Below are 18185 nucleotides of genomic sequence, written 5' to 3' on the forward strand. Positions count from 1 at the left end.
CTCTGCACTACACAAACCACAACCACTTACCAGGCATCTCCTCTCCTGTTTCTTGCTTGCTGGAGAGCAACTGCTGAGACTGGTTAGACACTTCTAGAGTGGAGAAAAGTTCCTGACTGCCTGCACCACTCGGCGACCCCACCCGGAGCTGCACATCGTCGTCTAACTCCACCTCTTCATCAATAACTTTATCCTCCAGGTTAGGTCCTCTTTCCATCACCTCCAGGCCCGTCAAAGTATCCATGGGGCTCTTGATAGTGGAGGTGGGTCGTCACCAAGGACGGCGTCCAGCTCCTTATAGAACCAGCAGGTCTTAGGTGACGCACCAGAGTGACAGTTTGTCTCCCTTGCCTTATGGCACGCTTGCCTCAGCTTCTTTATCTTCGCTCTGCACTGCAGTGTGCTCCAATTTAACCCTTTTCGCACAACCCTCGAGAAATATGCCCGTAGGTATCCCAATTCCTACGGCTCAAGTGCAGCTGTGACTGCACAGCCTCCTCTCCCCATATACTGATCAGATCCAACAACAGTGGTCCAAGTAGGAGAGCATTTGGTGCAATAACCCACCATGGTCACCTGGGAAATTGTGATGAGACCTCTCCATGCCGAGCCAGCAGGAAATTTAATTTAAAAAATTCCTGGGGCTTCTAAGGGGGAGGGGCAGATGGTTGTTTACCTGGCTGCAGGGCAGCGGAGTTCAAACTGCTGACCAGAGCGATCACAATAGGCATTGTGGGACACCTCCTGGAAGCCAATTAAAGCAATGCAATCAAACGTGGTGTCTACACTGGCACTTTGTCGAGAAAAATTTAGAGGGAAAAGATGCATGTCTCTCGTTGGGATGGTTGTATTTTGTCGCCAAAACCAGGCATTTTTCCTGACAAAAGTCACATCGCAGTGTGTACGCATTCACTATTTGGTCGACAAAACGCAGTTTCTGTCAACAAAACTTGGTAGTATAAACAAGGCCTTAGAAAGGGGCCCAGGGAAGGAAGCTGAGAAGAAATTTGGGGCAGTACAGGAATGTCTCCTCACTGATTACAGGGGAGGGTTTGCCAGGACAGATTTGCTGGGTCAGCATCTGTGCTCCCAGACACGCAACCTGGGGCTCAGGTTTTAAGAGGGAACTGTGTAACTGACCTCTAGGAGGGGAGCAGACATTCAACTGACCTCTTGGGGACAGAGAAAGGGGTGACAGAGACTATCCCAAGCCAGGCCCCACTTTTGTAAAATGCTGCTCCTGATGTACTTGTGGAAATTAACTCTGTCTCTTTAAGACAGGATGGGAATCTTACTAAAGGCTTATAAGGCAATTCAGATTGCTCAGTAAGAGTGACCTGGTGTCATTACCTACCGTCCCCCATCTTTAAAATCTTCAGACTATCAGCAATTATTTAATATCTTCCAAGTCACTGACATAAAACATTAAATTGCATTATGTCTTGAACCAATCCCTGTGGGATGCTGTAGAAACACGTGCATTTGATGATTCCTTATTAAACAATTATGTTTTGAGATCTCATTAGACAGTTTTTAATCCATTTAATATGTGGTTTATTGATCTTGTATGATACCAATTTCCTCTTCAAAGTATCATGCTGTATTTAAGTCAAATGATTTACAGAAATCACATCATATTAGGTGACAGTTACCTTTGCTGACCAGACTTGTAATCTCATAAAACAGTATCAAGTTCATTTGACAGGAATTATTTTCCACATAACCATGTTGGCTGACATTAAGGTATACTACTGTCCTTCAGGTTCTATAGGGAGAAAGTCAAGCATCCATCATTTCATAACTTTGTCCAGGATCAGTGTCAGGCTAGCAGGCCTGTAATTACCATCTTCTTTACACTTTTTGCCTATTAATATAACAATAGCTTTCTTCCAGTCATCTGGAACTTCCCCCGTATTCCAAGATTTATTAAATCAAATATAATTTGTGCTATTATTTTCCACTATCCATATATTCTGTTACTGGACCTTTGAAATAAATATTTTAACCATATATATATATATATATATATATATATATACACACACACACACACGCTGTTTTCTACTGCTGTTTATCAAATTGTTCCAGTGCATACAATGTCTTTTTCTCTTGTTAAAAAGATACCTTAGGACATTCTATACAAAAAACAATGTTAAAAGAATGTCAACATTATAATACATGCAGAATATCGAGGATAAAAACAAACATTAAACAAGTTCCTTTTTTGTTTTCTGTCATCCAGTCTGTACACAGAGTGAAACAAGGGGCCCATGGAAAATAAGAATCGTCTACCACATAATTAGAAATTGGATAGCAATGCATTCACACAAAGGGACACAGGTACCATTCACTTTGGCATCTTCTAGCTTTTGCATGCTTCACTTTGCAAACTTAACATAGTGTTTTGTATCTGAAATGGCCTGTTACCCCTGCTCTGCTCCTGAGGCTCTTTTTAGGCAACAAATTATTAGACAACCAAATGCACATACTAAAAGCTACTCACATAAATCTCATTATCCACATCCAGCTGTATTTCATCTGTGTCAACCAGGTCACTGAGCTCATCAAAGAGGGCAGACTCTAAAGGCAAAGCAAACAAAGTGGTACATCAGCATATCCTAAAAGTTAAAGATGGGAGTTTCAAAGGAGCTGAACAGGGAAATTCAATGGAATTCAATGTTAGACTGAACTTTTCAGCCTAAAAAATTAGGGTAAGCCAGTATTTGTACTACAGTTCTGTACCAGACACAGGAGAGTGGCAGATCAGATGTTCATGTTATAAACCTCACTCATGCAGACTCTGTGGATATTAAGGCCACTATTCAGCAAACACGTCCGTGAGTAAGCTTACACGCCCAGGCAGCTCCATCAGTGTCACATGCAGTGTTTGCAGGACTGGGCCAGAAGTTCATAGGATCTCACAACGAGTCCACGTGTCTAAAACAGCCCACAGGCACCCTTAACTCTGCCCGCGCCACTCCACCCGGATCCCAACCCCAGGCCGCACGACTAGCCACGCGGCCCTGTCAGCGCCCAACTAGCCCAGGCTCGAAGACCTGCCAGAGAGGCCCAGCGGCCGCACCGGGAACGAGAGTCAGCCAGGCCTCTCGCCCGGAGTCCGCGCCGGGAGCAGCGAGACCCGGCAGCGGGGACATAGCTGGGCTTGCGCCCCTCCCCGCCCGCTCAGGAGGACGCTCCGCGCCTGGCTCACCCCAGTCGGGTCCGACCCCGGGTGGCAGCAGCCCCGGCTCTGCGGCGCCGCGTTCAACCTCCCCCGCCGCCATCTCCCTTCCGGGTCCCCCTAAACACACGTCTCCTAGCTCAGCGCAATGCGCCGCCCGCTACGATGGCCGGGAGAGGACACGGGCCCGGCGGGGCGGGGCCAGCGCCGTGTCTCCGAGCCAGCTGGGACGGTGTCACCCGCAGGAGCGCGCTGAGCCCGGCGCGCCTCAGGTAGCTGGGGACAAACACTCCGAGGGCGGGCAACGCTGCATGGGGCGGGGGTTCTCGCAGGGTCCGGGTTCAGCTGCCCAATCCGGGTTCAGGGGACCCACGGGACAGGGGCTCAGGTGGAGTTCGGGTTCAGCAGGGCCGCCCAGAGGATTCAGGGCGCCTGGGGCAAAGCGGGGGAGCTGCGGCACGTACTCACCCAGCGGCGGTCCGGGTCTTCGGCAACACTGAAGGGCCCCCTCTCCGCCGAAGACCCGGACTGCCCCCGGGCCAGGGCTAGCTGGACATTTTGGCTGCGGGGGTCCTTCAGTCGCTCCGCCTCTTCTGCAGCTCTGAAGGGCCCTCCTCCCCCCCACCTGCCAAAATGCTGCCGATTGACCGCCACCGGGACAGGGCTCGTGGGGCCCCTGCGGGGCCTGGGGCAAATTGCCCCACTTGCCCAGGGGCGGCTCTACGTTTTTGGCCGCCCCAAGCAGTCATGCGCGGGAGGCGCCCCGGAGCCGCGGGAGCAGCGGACCTCCCGCGGGCATGACTGCAGAGGGACCGCTGGTCCCGCGTGGCTCGGCTGGACCTCCCGCGGCTGCGGACGGTTCGCGGGTCCGGCGGCTCTGCTTGAGCTGCCGCAGGCATGCCTGCGGGAGGTCCAGCCGAGCCGCGGGACGAGCGCCCCCTCCGCAGTCATGCATGCCGGCCCAGCCTGCCGCCCCCCGCCCCCCCCCCCCCCCCCCCCCCCCCCCCCCCCCCCCCGCGCCAGGGAACGCCCCCTACATTTTGCCGCCCTAGGCACCAGCTTGTTTTGCTGGTGCCTAGAGCCGCCCTTGCACTTGCCCCCCTTCCCCCGGCGGCTCTGAGCAGTAGCGCCATTTCGGGGTGGCAGCCGTGATTCCAAAGGCTACTTGGGCACCTGAGAACTCTTATCTTTTTGCAGATAACTTAGATACAGTGCTCCTGTCAAATAATAATTTCTAATTCCTATATAAAGAAACAAAATTAAATAAATATTAGACCCACTCAGCTAATGCTGGCAAGCTATTTAAAAAAATTGTGCTGTTAATAATAGAATACCATATATATAAATATTTTTGGATGGAGCTATCAGGGGAAAAATGGGGTTGGTATGAATTGTATTAAAAGGTTCCAAACTCTGTGTTGTAATCCACAGACTTCCATATCACAGGCTCTTCAGTCTCACCTGCTGAACTAGAGCCTAAAGGCAAGGCTCCCTTTTCCCCATTATTATGATTTAATCTAGGGCTCTCTAAGCCTTGTAACAATTGCATTTGCTTTCTGTAATCAGGGGTAGAACAGTTGTCCGAGCTGCTCCCTGGAAAGGAAGCACACCATAGGCACCAACTTTCCCCAGTGCCGGTTGGGGCTCGTGCCCCCCACCCTGGCCCCGCCACGACTCCACCCTTTCCCTGCCCCCATTCCAACCCCTTCCCCAAATCATAGAATCATAGAATCTCAGGGTTGGAAGGGACCTCAGGAGGTCATCTAGTCCAACCCCCTGCTCATAGCAGGACCAAACCCAACTAAATCATCCCAGCCAGGGCTTTGTCAAGCCTGACCTTAAAAGCCTCTAAGGAAGGAGATTCCACTACCTCCCTAGGTAACCCATTCCAGTTCTTCACCACCCTACTAGTGAAAAAGTTTTTCCTAATGTCCAACCTAAACCTCCCCCTCTGCAACTTGAGACCATTACTCCTTGTTCTGTCATCTTCTACCACTGAGAACAGTCTAGATCCATCCTCTTTGGAACCCCCTTTCAGGTAGTTGAAAGCAGCTATCAAATCCCCCCTCATTCTTCTCTTCTGCAGGCTAAACAATCCCAGTTCCCTCAGCCTCTCCTCATAAGTCATGTGCTCCAGCCCCCTAATCATTTTTGTTGCCCTCCGCTGGACTCCCTCCAATTTATCCACATCCTTCTTGTAGTGTGGGGCCCAAAACTGGACACAGTACTCCAAATGAGGCCTCACCAGTGCTGAGTAGAGGGGGATGATCACATCCCTTGATCTGCTGGAAATGCCCCTACTTATACAACCCAAAATGCCATTAGCCTTCTTGGCAACAAGGGCACACTGTTGACTCATATTCAGCTTTTCATCCACCGTAACCCCTAGGTCCTTTTCTGCAGAACTGCTACCCAGCCATTCGGTCCCTAGTCTGTAGCAGTGCATGGGATTCTTCCGTCCTAAGTGCAGGACTCTGCACTTGTCCTTGTTGAACCTCATCATATTTCTTTTGGCCCAATCCTCTAATTTGTCTAGGTCCCTCTGTATCCTATCCCTACCCTCCAGCGTATCAACCACTCCTCCCAGTTTAGTGTCATCTGCAAACTTGCTAAAGGTGCAGTCCACACCATCCTCCAGATCGTTAATGAAGATATTGAACAAAACCGGCCCCAGCACCGACCCCTGGGGCACTCCACTTGATACCGGCTGCCATCTAGACATGGAACCATTGATCACTACCCGTTGAGCCCGACCATCTAGCCAGTTTTCTATCCACCTTACCGTCCATTCATCCAGCCCAGACTTCTTTAACTTGCTGGCAAGAATACTGTGGGAGACTGTATCAAAAGCTTTGCTAAAATCCAGAAATAGTACATCCACTGCTTTCCCCTCATCCACAGAGCCGGTTATCTCGTCATAGAAGGCAATTAGGTTAGTCAGGCATGACTTGCCCTTGGTGAATCCATGCTGACTGTTCCTGATCACTTTCCCCTCCTTTAAGTGGTTCAGGATTGATTCCTTGAGGACCTGTTCCATGATTTTTCCAGGGACTGAGGTGAGACTGACTGGCCTGTAGTTCCCTGGATCTTCCTTCTTCCCTTTTTTAAAGATGGGCACTACATTAGCTTTTTTCCAGTCATCCGGGACCTCCCCCTATCGCCATGATTTTTCAAAGATAATGGCCAATGGCTCTGCAATCTCATCGGCCAACTCCTTTAGCACCCTCGGATGCAGCGCATCCGGCCCCATGGACTTGTGCTCGTCCAGCTTTCCTAAATAGTCCCGAACTACTTCTTTCTCCACAGAGAGCTGGTCACCTCCTCCCCATACCGTGCTGCAGAGTGCAGCTGTCTGGGAGCTGACCTTGTCTGTGAAGACAGAGGCAAAAAAAGCATTGAGTACACTAGCTTTCTCCACATCCTCTGTCACTAGGTTCCCTCCCTCATTCAGCAAGGGGCCCACACTTTCCTTGACTTTCTTCCTGTTGCTAACATACCTAAAGAAACCCTTCTTGTTACTCCTAACATCTCCGGCTAGCTGCAATTCGAAGTGTGATTTGGCCTTCCTGATTTCACTCCTGCATGCCTGAACAATATTTTTATACTCCTCCCTGGTTATTTGTCCAATCTTCCACTTCTTGTAAGCTGTTCTTTTGTGTTTAAGACGAGCAAGGATTTCACTGTTAAGCCAAGCTGGTCGCCTGCCATATTTACTTCTCTTCCTACACATCGGGATGGTTTGTTCCTGCAACCTCAATAAGGTTTCTTTGAAATACAGCCAGCTTTCCTCGACTCCTTTCCCCGTCATGTTATTCTCCCAGGGGACCTTGCCCATCAGTTCCCTGAGGGAGTCAAAGTCTGCTTTTCTGAAGTCCAGGGTCTCTGTTCTACTGCTTTCCCTTTTTCCTTGTGTCAGGATCCTGAACTCGACCATCTCATGGTCACTGCCTCCCAGGTTCCCATCCACTATTGCTTCCTCTACTATTTCTTCCCTGTTTGTGAGCAGCAGGTCAAGAAGAGCTTTTCCCCTAGTTGGTTCCTCCAGCACTTGCACCAGGAAATTGTCCCCTACACTTTCCAGAAACTTCCTAGATTGTCTGTGCACTGCTGTATTGCTCTCCCAGCAGATATCGGGGTGATTAAAGTCACCCATGAGAACCAGGGCCTGTGATCTAGCAACTTCTGTTAGTTGCTGGAAGAAAGCCTCGTCCACCTCATCCCCCTGGTCCGGTGGTCTGTAGCAGACTCCCACCACGACATTACCCTTGTTGTTCATACTTCTAAATTTAATCCAGAGACACTCAGGTTTTTCTGCAGTTTCATACTGGAGCTCTGAGCAGTCATACTGCTCTCTTACGTACAACGCAACTCCCCCACCTTTTCTGCCCTGCCTGTCCTTCCTGAACAGTTTATATCCATCCATGACAGTACTCCAATCATGTGAGTTATCCCACCAAGTCTCTGTTATTCCAATTACATCATAATTCCCTGACTGTGCCAGGACTTCTAGTTCTCCCTGCTTGTTCCCCAGGCTTCTTGCATTAGTGTATAGGCATTTAAGATAACCCGCTGATTGTCCCGCTTTCTTGGTCTGAGACAGGAGTCCTCCCCTCTTGTAATCTCCTGCTTGTGCTTCCTCCCGGTATCCCACATCCCCACTTACCTCGGGGCTTTGGTCTCCTTCCCCCGGTGAACCTAGTTTCAAATCCTTGCCGCAGCCCTGCCTCTTCCCCTAGCACGCTGTGTTCCCCCCCCCCCTCCCAGCACGTGCCATGCAAAACAGCTATTTTGTGGCACAAGCTCTGGGAGCTAGGGGGCAAAAGCGGGCACGTGGCACGCTCAGGGGAGGAGGCAGAGCGGAGGTGAGCTGGGGCGGGGGGAGGGGCAGGACAGGGAAAATTTTTCCCCATGGGTGCTCCAGTCCCGGAGCACCCACAGAGTCAGTGCCTATGAAGCGTGTGCTCCTGTAGCTGCAGGCTGGTGTTCAAGACCATCGATGTTCCACACAAAGAGTATGTCTATACTACAATCAGAGGAAGGATTGCAGCATGTGTATACAGACATACCTGAGCTAGCTTTGACTGAGCTCAATGGGAATGTTTACACAGCAACTAGATATCTGTGCCTGGCCTGTGTCAGTCAACTTGGGCTCCTGGAGCTCAGGCTGCAGGGTTATTTGATTGCTGTGTAGACTTCCAGGATTGAGCTGGAGCCTGATCTATGCATGTCACACTTCTGATTGCAGTGCAGACAGACTTAAGACAGGGTGGCCAACCTGTGGCTCCGGAGCCACATGCGGCTCTTCTCAAGTTAATATGCAGCTCCTTGTATAGGCACCGATTCCAGGGCTGGAGCTACAGGCGCCAATTTTCCAGTGTGCCAGAGGGTGCTCACTGCTCAACCCTGGCTCTGCCACAGGCCCTGCCCCCGCTCCACCCCTTCCTGCACCCTCCCAAGCCTGTCATGCCCTCCTTCCTCCCCCTCCCCCCCCAGGCTCCTCCATGCCACGAAACAGCTGATCAGGAGGTGCAGAGAGGGAGGAGAAGGCACTGATCAGTGGGCAGGAGGCACTGGGAGCGGGTGCGGGAGCTGGTGGGGGGCTACTGACATATTACTATGGCTCTTTGGCAATGTACATTGGTAAATTCTGCCTCCTTCTCAGGCTCAGGCTGGCCACCCCGCCTTAAGAGGTGCTTAGTCAGTGTCTCTAGTTACCATTTCCTAGCAGGAGGTGACCCACTTCCTCTGAGATCTTGATCCATCGCTGCTGCACTCCATGCCCCACAGGGGTGTACTGAGGACAGGGTGTCTTCCCAGGTTGGTAATGGCTGCATTGTGTACTGTAGTATTTAAGGCTGAGCTTTGAGAGATGGGTCTGAAATACTAACATGTTCTGCAATCTTGTGTCAATTCAGTTAAGGGACACTGGTTAAATTTAAAAATGTAATGTATATTCTTACTTTGTTACTAACTCTTGAATACAACAATTGAAACAATTGTAGAAAATTTTGGATTACTTTCTATCACTTTTTTGCAGTTCATCAAGCTTGGAATAGATCATTTAACTTTTGGAAACATCCTATTAGGGCAAGGCCCTGTGAGTTTATACTGCACCTGCCTGGGGCTCTAGGGCACAGTTGCCAACTTTCACTGGCTAAATAAGCTCCCTGACTTTCACAATAAGCCAAAAATCAAGCTAATCCCATTTCAAAACAAGGTCAAAATAAGATAATTCCGTAGAATCCCAACACTCTATGTGACTAGATCCCCTGGCGTGCAGTCTGGAACTGTGGTGGGCCCACTGTGCATCCCTGACTCTCTCCCCCCCTTGCCCCTGCTTGCCGGGAGTCAATTGAAAAAAAAGAAGCTACAACAAGCTACAAGTCAAACAAGCTACAAACCAAAAACTAGACAACAAGCAACTCACAAGCCAATTAAGCCAAAAACAAGCCCAATTTCTGTTTTTTTTCCCATGGGTTTGGCATGTGTAACATAACTTGTTTGTATCAGGGTATAAAGATGTATCTCAGAGAGAGTATCTTTGTCCAACCGAGGAGGGAATGGAAAGTCCTGCCAACCATTGAGCTGGTCCATTGTCACAGGCATACATGTCTTAGTATCCTCGTAGAGTCTGCCACCTGCTATTACCATGCTTTGCCAACAATAAACCTGTCCTGCCACCTTCATACGTTAATAGATCTTGTGGTCATTGGGCGGTTCGCTCAAGGTCTGCTGTGCTGGCTGTCTGTGCAGAGCTGGGGCAGCATACAGGGAGAACACATGTAGACAAACATCTAATCACAGATAACACTGGCAATAATTAGGGATGTTTCTAACCTGGTGAAGAAAGGTGTTATATCTAATGCACTTTGGAATCTTTTCTCCTTATGTCTAATAAAGGTTGTTTGTTTTGCTAAGGAAAGTGAAGTAGGTGCTTTGTGATTTAGTGCACAATATTACTTGCTAAATACATCACTGGTGTTCAAGAGATTCAGCACTAATGTGGAAAGGAGCTGTAGCATATGTAAAATAATCAATAAAGATTTCAACTGTCTAACATGTCTTGTAATATGTTCTAATGGTCCCTTGTGCCATGAAATTGAAGTCAGCTAAATTCATACTGACGGTGATTAAGCATTGCAACAGATTACAAAGGAATGTGATAAATTCTCCACTTTAAATCTTTAAATCAGGACTGGTTATGTTTCTTAAAGATATACTCTTGTTCAACTAGTTATTGGGCTAGAAAAAGGCAAGAATCAGTTGGTGGATTCTTTAGCCTGTTTTATGCAAATATTTCAGATTAGATGATTGTATTAATCCCATTTGAAGGCCTGTTTTATCTGCTATTCAGTTCAAGGTATTGATTGTGCCTTGCTTGTTCCATAGTGCTCAAAACTAAGATGAGCAAAAACCAGGTTTCACATTCACACTTTTATTTTTGAATTCTACTTTATTGGACCCACTTCTGAAAGACAAAAAAAGAGTAAATTACAAGATAGCCAAAAAAGTACTAATGCTCCATGTGCATATTTATATTTTTCCATCTCCTTTGCTGATCATTGAGGAAGCACTGGGATGGCATTGGCAATACAAGAGATGCCTCACCATGTCTGCATAGTGGCTTCAGAAAGAGCAAGGGTGGGCAGCAAGCCTGGCATTCTACAGAGTTATTTTTCAATATTCATAGACTGTTGTAAACTGGGTTCAATTCTCCTCCAAATATATAGTGCAAAAAAATGGAGGTGTGGGGGAGGGAGGGGGGAGTTGGGATAGTCTTGCCAGGAAACTTTGGAGGAGAAAGGCAAATTAGGAGAAGCCATCAAACACTGAGTGAGAAGAAACCTGCAATGATTCCACAGAGTGCCTGGAAAAGATTCCTGCCTTCATAGATAGGAGACGGGGAGCAGCTCTCTCCCTCCCTGGTATGAAAATGATCGTATGGAAGAAATACTAAAATTCCACTGAGCACCTGGTAGAAACATTAATAGAGGAGGCTGCTTAGAAAAACAAAAATAAAATCACTCTGTGCTCAGCTTTTCCTGTGCAAACCCAATGCCATCTGTGAAGGTATATGAGTTTAATGAAGAGAAAAGGTCAGCCTCCAGGGTCTCCTTACAGAACTATCGATAATTATGCCAGGGTTTTGTGAGGTGGACGATCTCAGCTAAAGAACCCCAATGACACATTCAGGCAAGGGATGCTAGCCTCCATAATGCTATCTTGTGTTTCCTTTCCCTAGCCAACATAGCTTGAAGTTCCAGTCAGTTGTCTCCTTCCTAGATAGCTGTCCCTCCACCTGCTCAGTTTCTGCAAGATGTTCCAGTGTCCAGGGGAAACACCATAGTCCACCATCACAGGCAGACAGAGAGAAGACAAGAAGCTGGAAAATGTCTCTGAAGGGCAAGTGGCAACTGGAGACTTGATAACCCATTTCAAGTGGTGGTCACAGTTACTGGCTATTGCACACACTTGTCATAGTCCACCAGTAATAGAAAAGCCCTGGGCAAGACTTTTTAAAAAGCAATACCAAAAAGCCTGTGTGCTGTGAATAATAAGCACATCTGGAGAACAAGGCAGAAGGAATAGGTACCTCTTATGCAATTTAGCCAATTTACATCAGAAGCTGACAGACACTTTACAGAACAGTAACCATTTACTCCTAAAGCACTTTGAAGAGTGTGAGTGTTGAATATTATGATGGTTAGGATGGGACTAGAGCAGGGGTGGGTAAATTATGGCCCACAGGCCGGATCCAGCCTGCGAGTCGTTTTAAGCCGACCCGCGAGTTCCCTCTGGGGAGCGGGGTCTGGCTTTGCCCTGCTCTGGCACTCCAGCCAGGATGCTGGGTCGGGTGCCACACCATGCGGCTTGGCCCTGCTCCGGCACTCCAGCCGGGGCGCTGGGTCAGGGGCCGCACCACATAGCTCAGCCCCGCTCTGGCACTCCAGCCAGGTCACTGGGTCGGAGGCTGCACCCCACAGCTCCCAGAAGCCGCGGCATGGCCCCGCTCCGGCTCCTATGCACTCCAATGGCCCCCTCTGGCGCTCCAATGGGAGCTGCAGGGGCGGTTCCTGCAGATGGGGCAGCGTGCAGAGCCGCCTGGCCGTGCTCGTAGGAGCTGGAGAAGGGACATGCCACTGCGTCTGGGAGCTGCTTGAGGTAAGCGCTGGTCAGAGCCTGCACCTCTGAGCCTCTCCCAATGCCCCAACCCCATGCCCCAGCCCTGATCCCCCTCCCGCCCTCCAAACCCCTCAGTCCCAGCGCAGCTCACCCTCCTACACCTGAAACTCCTCATCCTCAGCCCCATCCCAGAGCCTGCACCCCCAACCAGAGCCCTCACCTCCTCCCTCACCCCAACCCCAATTTTGTGAGTATTCATGGCCCGCCATACAATTTCTATTCCCAGATGTGGCCCTCAGGCCAAAAAGTTTGACAACGCCTGGACTAGAGAGTGATTGAGGGTGTAGATACTAGGGCCCAGCTCTGGAGGACCTTTCTGAGCATCCAATAGGCAGATGGATGAAGGAACAAGTGGCTTGGGGACATGGGCGGCAGGTATCATAGGCTGGGGGAGGTGTGGCCTCACCCACACTCCATCACCAGTCCCCTCCTGCTTCCCACTCTGTGGGTGGCTCTTCCCCTGTGCCATCATGGTCCCAGCTGGAGCTGGTGCTGGGGCTGTGCTGCCCACCCTTCTGGAGCTAGGGAGGCTGGGGCTGCATTGCCGGGCCTCCTCACGATCCAGGGCTGAGCTGGGGCCATGCTGCCCCGCCTTCCTGCAACTAGGGGGGTGGGTCTCTGGGCTCTGGCGGGCATGGAAGGGGCAGGGCTTCGGGTAGAAGGGGCGGGATTGGGGGCTAGCCTCCCTGAGCCAGCGCTTCACCCGCCACTCATGCTTGGGGACCTTTACATGTTACAACTGGATTGTGAACCGAAGCCCAGTGTCAGATGAAGAACAAGCCCAGATTTTCGATCAGAACTGGATGTGTGCACCAGAGTTAGTTTAATCCCTGACTGTCAGTGACTGTGAGTTCTTGGGCTAGATGATGGCAGAGCTGAGCTGAGGAGTAAGGTTTAAAAACAGCTTCTAAAAGGATTGAGGCATGAGTACCATCTTCAGGTCCTTTTACTTCCAGTGATCTTCTCTCCTGGGGGCATCTTCTGCTTTAGCTATAATGAATATAAATAAGAAATTACCCAAAGGAAAGTATCTTTGAAGAGTTTGATAAAGTTCAGTTTGTTCATTTTTGAGTTATTGACATGGTGGTGGGGTGAATGGGGGATGGGGATGGGAAGGGGAGTTATTCTCATTTATTGAAGAGTTTCCAGATGCCTTTTTAGGACTAGGTTAGGACTTTCTGCTACTTTTTGCATGGTGTACCAACTTGTAGAGCTTGTCCATGTATCCAAAACAGCTCCTCTAGCACAGGGGTTCTCATCCTTTTCCATGTCATGACCCCATGTCACAATAGAAAAGCATTCATGACACTTCTCCCATCTACCCTTAGAGAAACAGGGGTGGTCATGATGCACAAGTTGAGAACCTTTGCACTAGTGCATGTTATTGAGACAGTAAAACAAACACACATTGAACCATGTTGGATTTTCATGTAACAAGCTGTAGAAGAGTGTCTTTGTCTTCCTCTAGTGCAGGCCTGCACAACATGCGGCCCGCGTGGGCTCACTGTGTGGCCCGCGGGGGGAGGTGAGTAGGCAAGTGGCGAGTGAGGGAGGGGGGCTGAGGAGGTGAGCGGGCGGGCAGTGGTGGGAGGCAGGTGAGCTGGCGGCTGGCCCCAGCTCACCACCGCTCCACCTCCACCTCTTCCCCTGAACACCCCCCCCCGCTTCTCTCCCCTCCCCCCCCCCCCCACTTCCCACGAAACAGCGGTTCGCGCAGGGAGCCTGGGAGGGCAGAGAAGTGGTGCAGCAGCTTCGCGCTGAGGCCCAGCGAGGCGGAGATGGAGCCGAGGTGCACTGGGGTGGGGGGACGCAAGGAGGGCCTCCTGTGCTGCAGCAGGTAACGCGGGGGAGGGGCGCGCAGGGGAACTGCTCCCTGCCCCAGCTCACCTCCGCCTCCCTGGGCCTGAGCGCGAAGCCGCCGCTTGCTTCTCAGCCCTCTCAGGCTTCCTGCGCGAACTGCTGATTTGCGGGAAGCGGGGGGGGCTGCGAGCTCAGCCTGACCTGGTGCTCCAGGCACTGCGCGGCAGCTGCGTTTTGCCCGGTTCCAGCCAAGTGGCACGGTTGTAGCACCCCCAGCCACCTCCAGGCAGCACGGTAAGGGGGCAGGGAGCTGGCGGGGGGGGGGGGGCTTGATAGGGAGGGGGGGTGGGGGTGGATAAAGGTCAGGGTGGTCAGAGGGCGGGAAACGGGGGGTTGAATGGGGGCAAGGGTCTCGGGGGGGCCGTCAGGAAGAAGGGGAGGTTGGATGGGGCAGCAGGGGGCAGTCAGGGGCAGAGGTTCCAGGGGCGGTCAGGGGACAGGGAGAAGGGGTGGTTGGATGGGGCAGGGGTCCCAGGGGGGCCATTGGGAATGAGAGGAGAGGTTGGATGGGGTGGCGGGGGGCAGTCAGGGGACAGGGAAGGGGGGTGGATGGGGCAGGGGTCCCAGAGGGGGCATCAAGGAACGCGGGGGGTTGGATGGGGCAGGAGTCCCAGGGGTTGGGGGCGGGCCACGGCCCCCTTGTGGGGTGAGGAGGGAACTGGTTGTTAAGATTTTGGCAGCTCATCACTGGCCAGGGAGTGGGAGGCTGAGGAGGTGAGCGGGTGGGCAGTGGCAGGGGGTGAGTATGTGAGCCAGGGAGGGGGGCGCTGAGAAGGTGAGTGGGGGGCAGGTGAGCCGGGGGAGTTGGGGGTCTGAGGAGGCGAGCGGGCGGGCAGTGGCGGGGGGAACAGGTGAGCCGTGGGGGGCTGAGGAGGCGAGCGGGCGGGCAGTGGCGGGGGGGCGGGTGAGCCGGCGGCAGGGGAGCGGGGCTGAGGAGGCGAGCTACGAGTCGGTGGCTGACCTGTCCTACTGATCTGGTCTGGCTCCCATCCCCTCTCCAAAGGTTGCAGCTGTCTGGAGGTGCCTGCCTTCCACGCCTTCCTCAGTCACACCTCATTCATTCAACAGGGCAATTGATTACAAAGTGGGGGGAAGATCTTATTCTACTTCTAGCAAAAAGACATTTTTCTTTTACCTTAATTATACTACCTTAGGGGCTCGCTATAACATATTACCAAGGTTCAATACGGCGGATTCGGCGGGGCAGCACTGGGGAAGGAGGGTTTGTTTCCACGGGGCGGGCAGCGCTTGGGGGGAATTGTATCGGGGGGGGCTGGGCGGCACTGGGGTTGGTTGTTTTCACAGGGTGGGCAGTGCTGAGGGGTTGTGTTTCGGGGGGGCTGGGCAGCTCTGGGGGGGGTGTTTCGGTGGCGCTGGGGGGGGGTTCAGCCCTCAGCTGTTTTCTTTGGATTAATATGGCCCTCGCCGCCAGGGGCGGCTCTAGGCACCAGCAAAACAAGCTGGTGCCTAGGGCGGCAAAATCTAGGGGGCGTCCCCTGCGGCCGGGGGGGGGGGCGGCAGGCTGGGCCGGCGGACCTGCCGCAGTCATGCCTGCGGGAGGTCCACCGGAGCCCCGGGACGACTGGACCTGCCGCAGGCATGACTGCGGAGGGGGCGCTCGTCCCGCGGCTTGGCTGGACCTCCCGCAGGCATGACTGCGGCAGCTGAAGCGGAGCCGCCGGACCCGTGAACCGTCCGCAGCTGCGGGAGGTCCAGCCGAGCCACGCGGGACCAGCGGTCCCTCTGCAGTCATGCCCGCGGGAGGTCCGCTGCTCCCGCGGCTCTGTGGCGCCTCCCGCGCATGACTGCTTGGGGCGGCCAAAAACGTAGAGCCGCCCCTGCTCGCCGCTTTACGAGTTGTGCAGGCCTGCTCTAGTGGCTGGTTCACATAGGATGCTATGACCATTTGGCAACTATGTCTGGGTTAATTTACTAATTCCATTTTGCTATGTGCAATATCACATGTAATTATAACAGTCACTGTGAATGAGCTCAGCTCTTTGCTAGCATGGTCCTGGCATTTAGTGAACAGATTGTGTCTGGAAAGGTGTGATCAGGGCCGCCCAGAGGATTCCGGGGGCCCGGGGTCTTCGGCGGCGGGGGGGCCCTTCCGTTCCGGGACCCGCCGCCAAAGTGCCCCGAAGACCCGTGGCGGGAGCCCCCCGCCGCCGAATTACCGCCGAAGCGGGACCCGCCGCCCGGTCTTCGGCGGTAATTCGGCGGCGGGGGGGGGTCCCCGCGGCGGGCCTTCGGGGCACTTCGGCGGCGGGTCCCGGAACAGAAGGGGCCCCCCGCCGCCGAAGACCGGGCTGCGCTTCGACGGCAGCGGGTCCCGCTTCTCCCCCCCCACCCGGCCCCGGCCCCGGCTTCTCCCCCCCCCCCGCCTGGCCCCGGCCCCGGCCTCTCCCCCCCCGCCCGGCCCCCGCTTCTCCCCCCCGGCCCCGGCTTCGGCCCCGGCTTCTCCTCGGCCTCAGCCTCTTACCGAGCGCGTCTCCGGCGGGGCCTGAGCTCCGTCCCGCTCAGAGCCGCGTGGTGAGGGGGCGGGGCTGTGAGCTCCACGCCGAGCGGAGGCAGCTGCCCCGCCCCCTCCCCACGGCGCTCTGAGCGGGGCGGGGCTCAGGCCCCGTTGGAGCTCCCAGCCCCACCCCCTCACCACGCGGCTCTGAGCGGGGCGGGGCTCAGGGGCTCGGCCGGAGTCTCGGCGCATCCAGGAGAGGGGCGGAGGCGGGAGCCTCCGCTCTTCTCTTGGGGGCCCCTGCGGAGCCCGGGGCAAATTGCCCCCTTTGCCCCCCCCTCTGGGCGGCCCTGGGTGTGATGGGGGCATAGCTATGGCGTGGCAGCTGTGCTGCTGTTGCGCTACAGTGTAGACACTTGCTACAGTGATGGAATGGGTTTTTCTGTCACTGTGGTTAATCCATCCCCTTGAAAGGTGGTAACTAGGCTGATTGAAGAATTCTTCTATTGACCTACTGGTGTCTACACCAGGGCTTAGATCAACTTAACTTTTATGTGTAGACCAGGTCACAGAAACCTGTGTGGGGAAGGAAGATGCTGGAATTCCCTTCCTGGTTGAACTGCTATTTTCCTCCAGCTGACTACCTGACAGAGACATATTGTCTGCACAAGGGATCCAGACTACTGCCAGAAAAAGAAGACATGCTGGAGGAGTGGGCAGGAGGGGCTTGTCTTCCCACCAGGACCCTGACCAAAACTCCAGAGGACTCAAAGGAGTGGTGAGGACTTGGAAGGAGAGAATTGCATGCAAATGTTTGTTGTTTTGGGTTAGATCTGTAACTCTTGTGCTATCTAAGAGTAAAGTGTGTGTGTTTATAGAGTTCCTTTGCAAAGACTCTGTGTTCCTTGATTTAATTGTCATGTGGTCCCCAAAGAGCTAAATTATAAACTGTAGTGCCCATGAAGGAAACCAAAGGTTGGGTCCCATACAGTAGACTAGTGACTATCCAGAGTGGAGACTCAGCCAGGGCTGTAACAGAAGATAAGCTGCTGTCACCAGCTAACTGGACTCCTTTAGTCCATGTTTCCTCACCCTGAGTTGTCACTGGGAATTAAAACCAGCACCTAGGGTGACCAGACAGCAAGTGTGAAAAATCGGGATGGAGTGGGGAGTAATATGAGCCTATATAAGAAAAAGACCCAAAAATGGGGACTGTCCCTATAAAATCGGGACATCTGGTCACTCTACCAGCACCAAAAGCATGAGCTTCTCCCATCTGAGCTAAAGGACTAACTTCTCTAGCTGACAGCTGTCACTGACTCATATTCACAAACATGAACCCCAGCCACAAGAGAAGACAAAAACCCACTTGGCCCGTGTATTCCAGTCACATTATAAATAGAAAAAAATGTGTTTCATTCCAATGTGAGATTGTTTTAAAAGAGGCAGGAGCAGGGCTTTGTATATACCACAGAAATAAATATATGCAATGTTGCAGCTGTGTTG

General features: G+C 52.6%; 2 protein-coding genes across 7 annotated transcripts in view; both read right to left on the reverse strand.

The window, feature by feature from the left end:
- Positions 1-3913, reverse strand: part of ATF6 (activating transcription factor 6) — a 401392-nt gene extending 397479 nt beyond the window's left edge. For 3 of the 4 annotated variants that reach the window (XM_045028791.1, XM_045028790.1, XM_045028793.1), the window contains exons 1-2: positions 3212-3373; positions 2504-2580 (exon numbers count right to left, since the gene is read on the reverse strand). In XM_045028791.1, coding sequence (XP_044884726.1) covers positions 2504-2580; positions 3212-3284 — 150 coding nt within the window. In that variant the 5' untranslated portion in view covers positions 3285-3373. Of the gene's footprint in view, positions 1-2503; positions 2581-3211; positions 3374-3649 lie in introns of those variants that run through there. The other variant, XM_045028792.1, reaches the window with a different exon arrangement.
- Positions 3914-12446: 8533 nt separating this feature from the next.
- The window catches only part of LOC123375390 (P-selectin-like), a 76176-nt gene continuing 70437 nt past the window's right edge, over positions 12447-18185 (reverse strand). For all 3 annotated transcript variants that reach the window (XM_045026221.1, XM_045026222.1, XM_045026220.1), the window contains one exon: positions 12447-13354. The gene's annotated coding sequence lies outside the window, so the exon portion shown is untranslated. The remainder of the gene's footprint in view (positions 13355-18185) is intronic.

Source organism: Mauremys mutica, chromosome 8 (genome assembly GCF_020497125.1).
Source record: "Mauremys mutica isolate MM-2020 ecotype Southern chromosome 8, ASM2049712v1, whole genome shotgun sequence".
In the NCBI taxonomy this organism is placed as follows: Eukaryota; Metazoa; Chordata; order Testudines; family Geoemydidae; genus Mauremys; species Mauremys mutica.